The following is a 16,259-nucleotide window of genomic DNA, read 5'->3' on the forward strand; positions in this document are numbered from 1 at the left end:
TGTTAATCCCTACAAAATATTTAATCTTTAAATCCTATTTAAATTAGTTTCACTGCGAATACTTAGGAACTGAAATATGAGTTATGAACAGTTGGACATAAACTACTAAATACCCTAATAACTAAAAAAAAGAAAAGAAAAGAAAGGTTGTGGTAATGAAATCCTCCCTCCTCCGGCTACGCTCAATACCGTCCATCGCGCACTACCCTGGCGCCCTATTTAGTGCGGTTGAAGGAGGCGGATGTGGACGCGACCTCCGCTACAGACAGCTGAGGAGGCTGTGACGGTTAGCCGCTAGCATAGCAGCTCCTGTAGCGCAACCATCCGCAGCATCATGGCGGAGAGAAGCCACTCATCTGCGGCTCCGGCTACCGGCCACAGTCCGCAAGCAGGAACCACAGCCAGCTGGCCGATTGTCAAGGAGGCGTACGAGCTGCAGGATGTTATAGGTAAGTACACAGGGGATAAAAGTGAGTTTTAATGTCGGTGTTTGGGTGTGAATGTGTGGTGAATGACAGGGAGGGCCTGTACCGGCTTTTTCATGTGTACTAGCAGCAGCAGCAGCAGCAGGCGGTGGCGGTGGTGGTGGTGGTGAGATCTCTTCTGCTGCTCACTAATGCAATGCGGATGTGACACACCGTCAGCTTTCACCTCAGTGCTTTCAACTGTTTAGCACATTACACGAGCTATGCGGAAATCTCACAGTTGAGTTTGTCAGCGAGTTTCCAACTAAAATGTTTATACTGCTTTCTGCTGACGCCGTGGCTAGAAGGGACATGATTTCCTGCTAAAGCCCAGGTAAAGTCTCCCTCAGGTCTCCTTCACACCTCACTCTACAGGTTAGAAGTTGACACAGTATTTTCAGCTGCACGGGTATTAACATCAGCTTGTTAACTTCATTAGCAGCATTAAGTTGTAATTAATATCTTATTACCATCACTGTTCATATTAAACTACGTCCCCCCACCCACCCACACAACCCACTCCTGGTATGAGGAGATCTCCACTTAAAAAAACCTATTTAGAAATAACATACAAGTCAGTTCCCATCATATCAGTCATCTATAGTTGATGTGACTGTGTTATTATCAGTATGGGTTTTTTTTTTTGTGTGTCATCAATCCAATCCTTAGTGTCATTTCATTCACCTTCAGACACTTTTTGTTGATGGCCTAGTGACAGATTGTTCTCTTCCTCACGCCCTCTGTTGGAGGATGCTTGCACCTGACATCCTGTTCAACACAATGACTTTTAATATGTTTTGTTTCATGGCACTTTGCTGATCTCCCAGACTATTAAATAGCAGTTGAACCTGATTCCCTTAGTCATAGCTCATTGAAAACCGCACCACGGAAAGACCAAACACGCTTGCTATGGCACGGTGCCATTAGATAAAGCCGGACACAGTAGACGAGCAGTGTCGGAGCCCTATCGTCATATCAGCTGATAAGCAAGAGCAATGCTGAACAGCTTCTGTGCACTTCATTTGTGCTATTTTCCTAATCAGCACTGCATTCAGGACCCCCTTCTCCTTATCTGTCAGCAGCAGTTGGCATGGTGTGTGTGTGTGTGTGTGGTGGAACACATTCGCTCTGTGCGTAGTGTTTGTAAACAGGCCTCGTTTATTGATCATGTGTACAGTGATTAATATGCAATGTTGCCTGCTGGAAGCTGAAATGATTTAGAGCAAGCACCGGTCACACAGAGGTACTAAGTGTGTATCAGGGATAAAATGTAGGTCAGCTGTAACATGCTGCCGGAGAAAGTCATTCAGAGTGTTATCAAAACACAAGTCGATAAAGACACTGACTGATAAACTCAACACAGAGCAAACCGTAATGCAGAGATTAATACAGAGTAGAAATAAAGAAAACTAGGAAATTAGACTTGCTGAATTAAGAAGATCATGATGACTAAATAAAGTCATGCGAAACGTGGAATCAGTGAACCAGCGAGAGAAAGAACAGGACGCTATGACCAATAATGACACTGATATTGAAAGTAGAATGGACGGACAGGGATGCAGAGTCATTAGACAGACATAAATATTTCCCCAGCTTAGGCATGCTGAATGCTCAATTCTGATTGGTCAGAAGGCAGTGATTTATTTTCGATATAGGAGCAGCTCAGAAACTTCTTCCAGGTTTCATATTAACACAATATTTTTTCTACAATAAGAACTCGGACTTGTGTGATGGATTATAAATTCTCCTTCTCGCAAGGAGTCGTCAGTGTCAGTGCTGTGTAGAAGTCAAAGTTCACACACTTTCTGATCCAGGAAAATCTTCAGGACAGAGGGATTTATGGTGTATATTTAATTTAAGCTGACCAGATCCACGTATTGTCTAATGAATTATTTTTGTAGGTGTTCCACAACATTAAATAAATAAAAGGGTGTGATGTTTGCTAAATTGTAATTAATAATAAAAAACGCAGTTGATGGTAAAAACAGGACTGAAACACTACGGGTGCGCTATGCATCAGGTCAAATCACACCACTCTGTTATTGATTATTTTTCTGCCCCAGCATGCCCTATGGTGTTTTATTCCTTACACATTCAACCCATGAACTGACATCAGTCCTAAATGCTGTCCGTTCCTTGAATGTATTTTTCCTATTACACATTGGCTTTCAGTTTTTAGTACATGCAGTAAATGGTAGCATTTAACATTCTGTATAAGTTGGAGGTGTATTATTAACCTCTCTTATTTGTTATTTGTAGGCAGTGGAGCCACAGCTGTAGTCCAGGCAGCTCTCTGCCTCCCTCGACAAGAACGTGTGGCTATCAAGAGGATTAACCTGGAGAAATGCCAGACCAGCATGGAGGAACTACTGGTAAGACTGGAAAAAATGATTTACTCTCTCTTCACTGCGAAGAGATACGCACACTGGACGAGAGAGCTCGAGACGAGAGACCTCGGCTCCTGCACTCAAAGAAAAGTTTACTCAAATTTAACAGACTAAATTCAGCGTGATGGCTGTCTGCCAATAGCTTAAGATTGATTTTTATAACAATTCATATCTCTGCATTGCAGAGAGGTTTATAGGAAAATAAAAATAAACAATAAAAATCCACTTATTTCTAGTTTTGAGGTTGAATTTTAGTTAAACCGCCAAGCATACAAACAATGCTATCATACTGTATATTCATGATTATACTGATTATTCATTTATTGTTCATTTCGGATTCTGTGAATCTGACGTGAGATGCTCTTGATAAACGAGCGCTCTGCAGCAAGTCTGTGGTCTGGGAAAAGACAGTAAACAGTAAACATCTCAATTGTCAGCAGATGTAGAAAACTGGGCTACTGTTAATTTAATGCTGAACCACAATAACCAGTATGTTTTATGCATGATGATTAATAATGTACTACTTTATTTCTTAAAGGCATTTTATTTTTTTGTGGCAGACCTCAAGAGCAATCCTAAAGTTTAACGGACAAATATAGTCCCAGACTACACAAACTGGACTAGAAATACACCCAAAATGAAGAAATATGTCCACGGAAGTTTGCTGAAGTTTTAGAACTACTTATCATGATCTTTTGTCTCAATTTAGAAAGAAATCCAAGCCATGAGCCAGTGCAACCATCCAAATGTAGTGACATATTATACCTCATTTGTGGTGAAGGATGAGCTTTGGTTGGTTATGAAACTACTGAGTGGAGGTAAGAGCACTATCAATTCTGTGTTTTACAATGATTCATCTGTCTTAATTTTCACAAGGCCAAATACAAGTACATGTCTTCCCCCAGGAGTTTGTGCAGTATTTTCCTACTTTTTCTATTTTCCTTTTTTCCCGAAGGAGCCAGTGAACTGGGACGCGATGATTTTTTTTTAATACACAAAATGTATATGTATATGAAGGTACAATCCAGTTACCTCTTGCACAGTATATGAGATCACACATGCATAAGAGTGTGAAGTGCTCAGTACTGTTTATGAGACCTAACTGACACCCTTGATAGCAATCGGCAGTGCAACATGGGCTCATATAATCCACGCTGCCTGTAATAGTATCCACCTCTGCACTGATAGAAATAATTCCCATTCACTACAGCTTCTTTGCTATGGAGGTACACTATTCAGATGAACCTGGTCATTTATAGAGCTATTCTCATCACTCTGTGTGGTCTGAACAAAGAATTCGCAACTGCCCTGGCTCTAGGCTTGCTCGATATAACAATTGACCCATCTCTACATGATATTACGTCGCCATGATATCCAGTGACATTTACTCTGCCAACCTTTATGCATTTTGCAAACGAGACCTTAACACTGGACTGTGTTCTATTGTTTATCATTCAGAAATACAGCAGCCTTTACTCCCGGAGAAAACGAGAGATTGACATATGAATTCGCCCTCTTTCTCCACATCTCACACTAATAATCTCTAGTCTTCATTTTGTTTATGTTCAAGGGACATGGAGAAGGTTTTTAGTCCATTAATATGAAATAAAACCACAACTATAAATTAACATTAAAAACATTATGTTAAAAGGAATGCCATTAAAAAATGGACAAAAATGTTTAAAAAACATCCTCTTTTTTTAGATTTTAACCTAAAAAAGATTACGTAGGCTTATAGTGTGTCAAATTTACAAATAATGCTAATGATGATAATGGAAGTGATTAAATATTTAGTTTTTAGACATGTTTTAATACTCTAAACAAAGAAGCATCAACAGAGAAAAATCCTGGGCATGTTCAATTGTAATTAACAAAATTTTATAATTAAAATGATAGAAAATGTACTGTTGCTTTTTTTAAATTTATTTAATTTATTTATTTATTCATTCTTTTTTTCTTTTTTTTTATTTACAGTTTTTACTGCAAATTTTTCTCTTTTCCCAATTGGCAATTTCCTAATCAGTTTTGGATGATGAATTTATTCATTGAGATTTTCAAAAATGTAAATTGCAAGCAGGGGAAATCAATATCACACAAGTTTACCCTGATTTTTGTTTGTGTGTGTGTGTGTGTGTGTTTTCAGGATCAGTATTGGACATTATAAAGCACACATGTAGCAAAGGAGAGCACAAAAATGGCGTATTGGATGAACCCACAATAGCTACTATTTTAAAAGAGGTTCTAGAGGGTCTTGATTACCTGCACAGAAATGGACAAATTCACAGGTAGGAAAATGTGAATCTGAAAATCGACACTCAATTATTAATTCTAAACGGACACAAACATGACATTTAGATCCCAGTTTATTTGGCACGTCTTTCTTGTGCCATCATCCTTGGTGATTTTATGGGGTTACACCACCCCAGACACTATACAATTAGTTGCTGAAGCCCAGTGCAATTAGTGCACAATTTATCATCCCTTTCAGTGGAAGGGGGACTACAATAGAGCTGATCTGATATTACGTGGGTGGCTGATCATTCTCCGTCATGACACTGACACTGATAAATTGCTAGATGATTAACACAAACTGTGCATGGAAAAAAAGAGCTTTGATATCTGATGATGTGGCTAGACGGCGGACCAACACGAGAGTTGTGTCTAAAATTGGCCAGTGAGTGAACTCATAAGTGCTGCTTATGATAGACTGAATAATCCACCCAAATAATATCTGATTCAAGATTTATTTGGGTTTATTTACGACTCATTTATTATTTTTTAGTTCTTGATTCTGGCTAGCTGCGATTGTGTTGCAGCAGTGCATTTGTGATGCATAGGGGGGACAAATTTAAGGGGGGGGCAAAGTGATACACTCTATCTGACCTATATGGTGGTTGGACCTGATAAGAACGTGTGAGTGCAGACACAAGGGTATGTGTAGCTAATAAACTGGCAACTGTGTGTATATTGTATTGAGAAAATAATTAACAGGCATCTCTTGTGTCATGAAGTCACAGAGGAATGAACGAACATGTGTTTGACCTTAGGGATGTGAAAGCTGGGAACATCTTGTTGGGAGAGGACGGCTCAGTGCAGATAGCAGGTTTGTTTCCCGATACATCACCTTTTTGGACCAGAGGGTATTTTTTTTCATTCCAGGAAATATATTATAGTTTGGAAAATGGTGGCAAGGGGCATTAAAAGGCAAGGTGTAACACATCCGAAATTCTTCTGTCTATTTGTAAAATGACAAGAGCCAACTCGCTTGCATCGTTTAAAACACATCCTCTGTGCACATGCTTAAAATGATTACACTTTATAGCGTGTAGAAGCACATTTACAATATGCTTAAATATGTTTCCAAAGGCTTGTGGCATGCTGTATGGTCAAGTAGCAAACCTAATCCTATTTAAAGTGTTATTTTGTGAACAGCACCAATTAAAGCTAGGATTAAAGCATTCCTGGAACTATAAAGGATTTTTTTAATAGCTCTACATTAATTAAACTTCCTTAGCTGTGAAAATGCTGCAGTAATTAGTTTTGGGGAGTCAGTCTACGCATGGCCAACATGCTATTTCTGGGTTTTATGAATGAGGTTTATGTTGCTTTAGCTTAAACTCTGCAATATTATGTCCATTATATGTATTTATGAGTTATAAATTAGTTAATAAACCATTGTTTTGTGATTTTTAAGATGTTTCATTTAGTAACTACTTGGGCTAGGTAGAAGATATACACTATATTGGCAAACATTTTGGGACACCCCTCTAAATCATTGAATTCAGGTGTTGTTTTTCAGGGGTTCCAGTGGAAGGAGCTCTTAATGCTTCAGCATACCAAGACGTTTTGGACAATTCATTCAAATCATGCTCCCGACTTTGTGGAATAGCCCCTTCCTGTTCCAACATGACTGCACACCAGTGCATAAAGCAAGGCATGGATGAGCGAGTTTGGTGTAGAGGAACTTTACTGGCCTTCACAGAGCTGTGTCCTGACCTCAACCTGATAGAACACATTTGTGATGAATTAGAGCGAAAACTGCAAGCCTGCCAAAACTGGGACATCTGCTTTTACATGCACATGAATTTAATATGGAGTTGCCCCGCCCTTTGCAGCTATAACAGCTTCAGAACTTCTGGAAAGGCTTTCCACAAGGTTTAGGAGTGTGTTTATGGGAATTTTTGACCATTCCACTAGAAGCGCATTTGTGAGGTCAGGCACTGATGTTGGACGAGAAGGCCTGCCTCGCAGTCTCCACTCTAATTCATCCCAAAGGTGTTCGGGTTGAGGTCAGGACTCTGTGCAGGCCAGTCACGTTCCTCCACACCAAACTCCCTCACCCATGTCCTTATGGACCTTGCTTTGTGCACTGGTGTACAGTCATGTTGGAACAGGAAGGGGTCTTCCCCAAACTGTTCCACAAAGTTGGGAGCATGAAATTGTCCAAAATGTCTTGGTATGCTGAAGCATTTAGAGTTCCTTTCACTGGAACTAAGGGGCCAAGGCCAACCCCTGGAAAACAACACCATTTGGAGGGGTGTCCCAAACGTTTGGCACCATAATATAAGTAGAAAAGTGTATGTGGTGACAGAAGGCTGTAACAGGGAATAAGTACTGAAAAAGAGGCTTGAAAAAGAACATACTCATGGGGAATGTGGCAAATCTAGTACAGGCATATTGATTAGAATTTATGTAACCATGCTGACCTTGTTTACTATTGACTAATAAAGATTGCAAGCTAGGGAGCATGTACATCAAATTAGGGATGCACCTATCATGTAGTAAGTGTCAGTATCAGACAGATATTGTTCAGAATCTCTCGATTATTATCAGAAACAGATTTGAGATATTTTCGAGTTCAGTCTACTGACCTATTTTGTTTTTCAATACATTTGGACGAACCTGTTGTTTGTTGACTGTGGTGATGACCTACAGCTGTCTGCTTTAGGATTATTTACAATTCAGGACTATTTGTTATTTAGGATTATTTTCTCAGTAGGTGTGAGAGACAATGACAAAATCTTTTAAATGGTTTACAATTATAATAAATGGATAATAAAAGGATCGCAAGCATGCATAGCTCAAATAGGCCGAATTTTCCTGAACTCCTGTGCATGCATAAAATGTTGATTGTTCAGTACAGGTATTCATATATACACTATATTGCCAAAAGTTTTGGGACGCCTGCCTTTACATGCACATGAATGTAATATGGAGTTGCCCCGCCTTTTGCAGCTATAACAGCTTCAACTCTTCTGGAAAGGCTTTCCACAAGGTTTAGGAGTGTGTTTATGGGAATTTTTGACCATTCCTCTAGAAGTGCATTTGTGAGGTCAGGCACTGATGTTGGAGTCTCCGCTCTAATTCATCAAGGTGTTCTATCAGGTTGAGGTCAGGACTCTGTGAAGTTCCTCCACACCAAACTCTCTCATCCATGTCTTTATGGATCTTGCTTTGTGCTCTCGTGTGCATCATGTTGGAACAGGAAGAGGGCCATCCCCAAACTGTTCCCACAAAGCTGGGAGCTTTAAGGGATCCTGTCACTGGAACTAAGGAGCCAAACCCAACCCCTGAAAAACAACACCTGAATTCAATGATTTGGAGGGGTGTCCCAAAACCATTGGCAATATAGTGTATTATTTCCAGGATTTCCCTCATGGGATCAATAAAATCTATCTATCTATCTATCTATCTATCTATCTATCTATCTATCTATCTATCTATCTATCTATCTATCTATCTATCTATCTATCTATCTATCTATCTATCTATCTATCATTACATTGAAACGTAACATAAAAATATAATTGAGGAATCTTTATAAAGATGTTGCAGTGTTAAGTTTAGTTGATTCTACACTGTATGCTTATTTTTTTGCCAAATTCAGCATCAGTCAGTTTAGGAAAAGTATGGAACGATAACAGATTTAGCTTTTCCAGTTAATCATGTGAATAATTCTCACTGCAGACTTTGGTGTGAGCGCGTTTCTGGCGACTGGAGGAGACGTAACCAGACATAAAGTTAGGAAAACCTTCGTGGGAACTCCGTGTTGGATGGCTCCAGAAGTGATGGAACAGGTAGGATTGTTTATGAAATCAGCATTACTGTTGCACATAATAACCGACTGCCTCCAGCGTGCCTGCAGAGACAGGGACCACACACAGGGACGTCTGTCAGTCACGCCAGAACAGTTCACTGGAACAGTTGTGTGTTTTTCAGGATTTTGCAATACACACGTGAAGTTTCCGTTCTGAATTTGAGAAGATGTTTTCTGTGACACGTTTTCTGTGAGGTATTTGGCTCTCTGTCACCTGTAGGTAAGAGGTTACGATTTCAAAGCAGACATTTGGAGTTTTGGGATCACCGCCATAGAGCTGGCCACAGGATCCGCACCCTATCACCGATACCCTCCCATGAAGGTGAGGGTTTTATTTTCTGTTTTCATTGCTGAGTAGACAACTGACAAATAGAAACACACTGAGAAGTGTTATTGTATTATTTTCTATGTAAAGGTTTTCTAAGCTTGCTTAGAGGATGATTATATTAAGGAAGTGTGGCAAATGTTTTAGGAAATTAATATACAGCATTAACGTGCTTTGATTCACTGCTGGGACAATATAGAGGTATAATTCTACACTGTAACAAACAAGACTAACATAGTTATACCTTGAAGGTTATGCTGTGCTGTGCATACTCTAGAAGTATCCTTAACTAAATAATAGCTACTCTGACAGTGCCGTGCTGTGATGCGTTTCATTGCTGTCCTCTTTGGAATACAAATTCCATGTAAATGATGTAGATTTCATTGTCTGATTAAGACTTCTTCATTGTGCTGTTTTATTGTGACCCTGCTTTCCTCACCCTGTTGTGTAGGTCTTAATGCTGACACTGCAGAACGATCCCCCGACCTTAGAGACAGAAGTGGAGGATAAAGAGATGCTAAAGAAATATGGGAAATCGTTTAGGAAACTAATAACTCTGTGCCTTCAAAAGGACCCAACTAAGAGGTACATTATTTTATTTTCCCATTCGGAAAACCAGATAAACAAAGTCACTATCGTAAATTTGTTCGAAAGTTTATTGAAGAATTACCTTTTTTTTTTTTTGTAGCGCTAAAAAGAAAATCTCTCTCCGGGCTTCTACTTTGTGCCGTCTGTTCAGTCACAATCAATAAAGGGATTCAGCGTTATAGAGCTCCCAGTAGAAAAATTCAATTATGCTCAAATTGATATAAACGAGCCCATGCCAGACGTTATACTAAAGGCTTACTCTAAAATACGTTCTGCGCACATGTTGTTATGCTAAATATTTTTTTAAAGGCAACTTAATTACCTGTGCTGGTTAATGTAGGAAGTCTATTTTTAAGAATGCCGACATGACTTGTTTACATACGCAAACGTTTTTCGCATCTCCACAGGCCAACTGCTTCAGAACTTTTGAAATGTAAATTTTTCCAAAAAGCCAAGGTACTGTTTTATTTTTTTATTTATTTTCCTTTGCAGTTCAGACAGCCTGATGTGCTTTCAAGTTTACAATCTTTTCTGCTTTACCATTCTAGAACCGGGAATACTTGATTGAAAAGCTGCTCTGCAAAGGACCAAATATAAGCCAAAGAGCTAAAAAGGTATTTCATTCTCATCACACGTTTCTCTGAGCCACTATGACCATCCCGGTGCAGCCTGTACTAACTTGCGTGAGGTTTGGTCAGTGTGGTGCGTCTTTTTTAGAATACTGCCGCTACACACTGCTGCTTTTTCCACAAGGTCTAAACACTCTAGTTACAGAGACAGAAGAAAGACGTCTTTCAGCGATTCCATTCTGGCCTTTCTGTGGTGTTCAGGTACACGCCTGTCATGTGATTGCAGCTGTTTATGGCTATTAGACAAAATATATAAATATATATACACCACACAATTTAATCCACAGAATATTTGTTTATTCCGTAGGCCGAGCTTCGCAGTTGGTAAATATTGACTCGGTGGATTGGGTTGCATATATTTCTTTTCTTTATTTAAAGCAGCCGTGGTAAACACATTAATCACAACCTTTTATTTAAGGCTGTTGTATAATCTTATAAATATATAAAACGCAACAATAATGGCAGTGTCCTCTGCAGATCTCGTGTGCAGTATATCCAGAGGAGTGTGATGAGTGATAATGTCACAGCACTGTGGAAACGTACTGAGCCAAGATATAAATATTTAGAGTTAACCTTGTTATAGGTCTGTGCGAGACTGTGACTGTAATATATGACATAAGGTGACTTCATTCCTATGGGCTTTGTGAGAAGGAGACACTGATGTAAACGAACATAGTAACAAGGTTAACACGTTTTATTTTTGTGATTAAATTACATGAGTTGTGTGAGATCGGTGGGACACAAGTGTGTAAACACCCCTGTTTGTTTTATAAGGACATGTCTAGTAATCATAGCTATAGGCCCAAGCACAGGCTGGCAGTGTCATCGGAGGAATAATCCATAATCATAAACGGTAGAACAGCAGAACGAAGGTCAAGACATTCAACTCAGAACACGGAAATATAATGCAGGATATAACACAGTCAACATGGAAGAGGAGCGTAAATAAAGCAGACTAATTAAAGGGCTAAACACAGAACAGGTGCACGCATTAGGTAACGAATGACAGGACAGGGGCGGAGACAGGAAGAAAACAAAGGCACATGGCAATGTAAACAAAAAGCATATGGAGTGAAACATTCTAGAGAGCTAAACACTCATTGTACCAGGAAACAGGCTATGCACCACCTGGGGGTGGGGATGGGTAGGAGGGGCTTGATGGGGATGGACAACATCACATCATGGAATTTATTTCATTGCCTCTTTCTATACCTGGCAACTATTGTAACGCTATTACAGTATATTTATCACCATATAACAGAATAACACCAATAATATAAATAATGTAAAACATTGCATATATAGAAAACTAATTATTGTTTAGACATTTTCTTATTGTCTTTGGCTGCAGTCTAAAATGAGTTCATCTCCGTAATGATCTGATTATAGGCTTCTGGTCATGGCTGATGGCATTTTCCAGCATCTGTGTTGTCTTTATGCTGATGCAGTACTGAGAGAACCTATGGACAGCTGTATCCGCTAAATATTTCGTTAATATTAATTAAAGAAAAACCAAAACAACTGCCTTTCAAATGCTAATATATTCTCATGAATTAATTTGAATATAATATATAAATATACATAATAATGTGAATAATATTATAAAAGCCTGTGCTTTAGTGATGAGACGCGGTTACAAGTGATTGCATCAAGTCCCGCATAGGCAGGAATAAGCGAACGAGTTCGTCTCTGATTCAAAGACAACCTACCTTGCTGAAAAAGCGGCGACTTTCTTCCCTTTTTGGTCATTTGACCTTTTGCCTGTTCTATTTTAAGCGGTAACTGTCCCAGACAGCTGCACCACTGCCAGACCTTGTGTCGTTCGTTTCTATAGATTGTGTAGCCTTTGTATCTGTTTGTCAGTGCACAAATGCAATCAGGTAGGAAGCAGGAGCAAGCAGAAAACGTTGGCCATGCAGAACGGATGCACTGTCAACTCGTGCATTCAGGGAACTGTAACGTATCCAGGCCCCGACAGGAGACAAAGACAAATGGGGTTTAATGTGGCTGCTTAGGCAACCGAGCACGCCACTTAAACACAACCATTTGCATGCTAGGCCGCTTTTTACTCACAGTCTAACTGAGTGTGAGATCAGACCGAGATCACAATTCTCTCCATCTGCCTTCAGCCTAAAAAAGGAAGAACAGAGCACAAGTCAGAAGGAATGAATGAACAGGAAGTAACATGGGTGAAAGGTGTGTGGCTAAAGAAGCTGGAGCTGTGACACATACCTCTGTGACAGTGTATTTATATGAAGTCCATTTATAACATTTTATAGCTCGAGGTTCTGTTTTAATAGAAACTGGAATTATCTTGGTAGAATACACTTCAAATCTCCACATGAATAATGTGCCGTAAGACTAAAAGCTTCATCATTACCACACCAATTTAATGCCGCTGTCACTGTAAGGGTTCACAATGCCTTTCGTCATACCTCCGGAGGGCTCAGCGTAGCTGTTCCTGCATTTGGTAATCGATTACAGTCAGTGAATTAGCATTAGCATAGAGAAAGCTTTATAGAGCCATACCCGTTGGGGTGGGACAGAGTCTGTGAATACTTCTGAGAGCAGTTGCAGTCATCCTGATCTTAGTATGCAGGGATGAGAACCTTTGGGAAATGCAATTTTGATATTACCACAGAGAAGATGATTATAGCAGCACAACTGAATAATTGGACTTCTAAGCAGATGATGCTGTTACAGACAGGCATTGCTGCAATGGACCATAAAATGAGAGCACATTCTGCTGTTTTAATTAGTTTCATTGTTCAATGAAGCTGTTATGAAATAGCGAGCTTTTGTAACATTCCTGTCTTTTAACTCTCTGTCTCTGTTACTCACCTTCTTTGATAGAAATGTGTACAGTTATTGTGGAAGTGGAGAGCAACACAGAGAAAAACATTGTCACTTGAGGATTCTGTGACCTGACCACCTCTGAAACCAGATCCAATTTCCTCTCTCTCTCTCTCTCTCTCTCTCTCTCTCTCTCTCTCGCTTTACAGCTCACTTTTACTGGCTTTGCTCGAGTGAGACTTTACCAAAGCCACTGTACTGCAGTGACTGCTGTTGCCGGATGAATACCATGCCATCCCCTATTCCAGCCTTTACTAGAGTCTGAAAAATGAAGTGAGAAAATATACTGGTCCAATGACCTTGAGAAAGCAGAGTGAGGGTACACTGAACGATAAAATCAATATTGGACTTTGAATTTTTTGCATCTGGCATTTTTTGCAAGCTTTAACTGACTCTTTCTAGTGGATCACATATCTTTGATCCCACTTAGCTGTAGATATATGGATAAATAAATAAACTGACCATCAGGTGTTCATTACACTGAGCAGTGATGTGTACACGTCACACACGATCATGCTGCTGTCTGAACCGATGTAGTGCTGCTGTTTGGCCAACTGGGGGCAGATGAGTTCTTTGGTTTCAGTCAGGCAGAATGTAAGGAGCTACACGGTGAGATTGATTCGGCTGGACAGGCGTGGCCAGTGCCTAATTAACACATCTCATATAATTATTTTATGCCGTGTATTCACCAGAAATGTAGATGTTCTGCTGAAGAGATGGAAATATTGCTGGCACAGGATATGAAGAGTAAAAGCCATTGTTTCCTTTCTTTTACCGGCACCTGCTTTGTGGATTGTGTTTGTGTTTTACGCAGAACATGTTGTGCTTGTGGCATATTAGAGAGTGAGCAATAAAGGTGAGTAACTGACAGTTATAGTGTAGTGGGTGTTTTGGCACATGAAATGTTTGTTTTGTATGTGTAGGTGTGAGGTCTAGGATTGCTGACCTTTTCATCATATTCACACACTCAGAGCTTGTAGATGATGTTTGTGAGACTGAACACATTTTGACTATATATACACATTATATATATATATATAATGTATTATTTTGCTGAAGGTGCCAGTGGAGAGGCAAATGGATGCTGGCCTGCCGGTGTGTTCAGAGAGAGAGCATGATGCTGGGAGAAGGGTACATGCTTCACCATTTGACTCTTAGCTGTAGCTGCCTTTCAGTTTAGTAGATTGCATCACTTAGTAAATTTGTAGACCATTTGTAGATTTAGCTGTCTTTTTAAGCAGTGTGTACGTGTGTGTGTGTGTGTGTGTGTGTGTGGATGTGTTGTACACTACAATTCTCATCATTCAGGTGTTGTGCAAATGTAAAAGATTTCCTGGAGTTTCTTTAAATGTAGATTAGGTCTTTAAATATTCAGGACCCACAGGGTCAGTTTGGGGGTGAGGGATGTAGGGCGGTATTTGGGGGTGTTTGAGCCTTTTATCATCATTACTTAGTTTATAGTTAATAATAACTATTATAATAACTAGTATAATACATACTATTAGTTTCATAGTAATCATGGATTTGTTCAACTTTTAATCAGAACAAAGCTGATCCCTGGACCAGTTTTCACTTGATTGTAGGTTTGTGTAGAAACAGAAATATATATATATATATATATATATATATATATATATATATATATATATATATATATTTATATACACAACACCCAAGCATTACATTATGACCACCTGCCCATGACCCTGTCACCGGTTCACCACTGTTCCTTCCTTGGACCACTTTTGATAGATACTGACCACTGCAGACCGGGAACACCCCACAAGAGCTGCAGTTTTGGAGATGCTCTGATCCAGTCGTCTAACCATTACAATTTGGCCCTTGTCAAATTCGCTCAGATCCTTACACTTGCCCATTATTTTTTTTTTTTATTATTATTTTTTAATATTGAAAGCCTATTAGGCAGATTGAATAGGTTGATGCTATTAGCTATTTATGTATAAATTTCCAGTGTGACATTGATGTATGATTGGATGTGGAGAATTGTTTTCATTAACTGTTATGATAAATGATCACACACATTCATTAGTGTTTGCAAAAAATATATATATATATATAGCATGTTCAGTGTAACCAGTGACTTAATATTTCACTGTTGCTGAACAATAAATTTTACACATGACCAACATTCAATACTCTTCTACCATTTCTGAAACATTATAATTCACCACAACAGTTTTCTCACCTCAGGAAATAAATTGAAATGCCATTTATTGATTAACAATTATGAGACATCAGCTCAGATTCTCAGTGTCCCAAATCGAATAAATTTCCCAGACAATGCACTGCCCTTGTCCAGGGTAAAAACCAACCTGGTATGAGAATGTCTCTGTCCTGCTTAGGTGAGACGAGTGCCAGGATCGAGCGGTCGCTTGCACAAGATGGAGGACGGAGACTGGGAATGGAGTGATGATGAGATGGATGAAAGGAGTGAAGAAGGGAAGGCAGCTGTCAATCAAGGAAGGGTGTGTGTGATTTCATTTTGTATATTATATTCGATATCAGGAAAGCGAGTGCAAGCGCAGTGTTAGATTTCACTCTTTGTACTTCCGTTAAATGTATTTTCCTTGGCTAGACTTTAACATAGCACAGGATGTAGCTTTAACAGAGTCTACAACCACTGACATTTATGAATGTTCCATACAGTGTCTAGCTGTAAATATTTAACCCCATGTATATCTCTGTATCCTTAACGACAGACTTGTTCTTCAGACTTTAAAGCAGCGTGACCAGGGATGAGACACACCTCTCCGTTTTGTTATTCTCTTTGATTGGTGCTTGCGAAATGTATAACTCACTGTGCGCTCGAGTCAGGAATAAAAATCAAACCCCCTCCACTGAAAATCAGCCGCAAATCAGCGTGCACTAATGAGGCTGGAGATGCATTGCTTCTGT

At 39.4% G+C, this 16,259-nt stretch overlaps 1 protein-coding gene across 1 annotated transcript in view; it reads left to right on the forward strand.

Annotated features, from left to right (window-relative positions):
- Positions 1-269: 269 nt before the first annotated feature.
- stk39 (serine threonine kinase 39) overlaps positions 270-16,259 on the forward strand; it is a 41,733-nt gene continuing 25,743 nt past the window's right edge. Inside the window, exons 1-11 of the mRNA XM_058392947.1 lie at positions 270-449; positions 2,724-2,836; positions 3,561-3,669; positions 4,995-5,136; positions 5,899-5,954; positions 8,819-8,928; positions 9,169-9,270; positions 9,725-9,858; positions 10,269-10,317; positions 10,410-10,475; positions 15,707-15,829. Coding sequence (XP_058248930.1) covers positions 335-449; positions 2,724-2,836; positions 3,561-3,669; positions 4,995-5,136; positions 5,899-5,954; positions 8,819-8,928; positions 9,169-9,270; positions 9,725-9,858; positions 10,269-10,317; positions 10,410-10,475; positions 15,707-15,829 — 1,119 coding nt within the window. The 5' untranslated portion in view covers positions 270-334. The remainder of the gene's footprint in view (positions 450-2,723; positions 2,837-3,560; positions 3,670-4,994; positions 5,137-5,898; positions 5,955-8,818; positions 8,929-9,168; positions 9,271-9,724; positions 9,859-10,268; positions 10,318-10,409; positions 10,476-15,706; positions 15,830-16,259) is intronic.

Source organism: Hemibagrus wyckioides, linkage group LG06, assembly GCF_019097595.1.
Source record: "Hemibagrus wyckioides isolate EC202008001 linkage group LG06, SWU_Hwy_1.0, whole genome shotgun sequence".
Lineage (NCBI taxonomy): Eukaryota > Metazoa > Chordata > Actinopteri > Siluriformes > Bagridae > Hemibagrus > Hemibagrus wyckioides.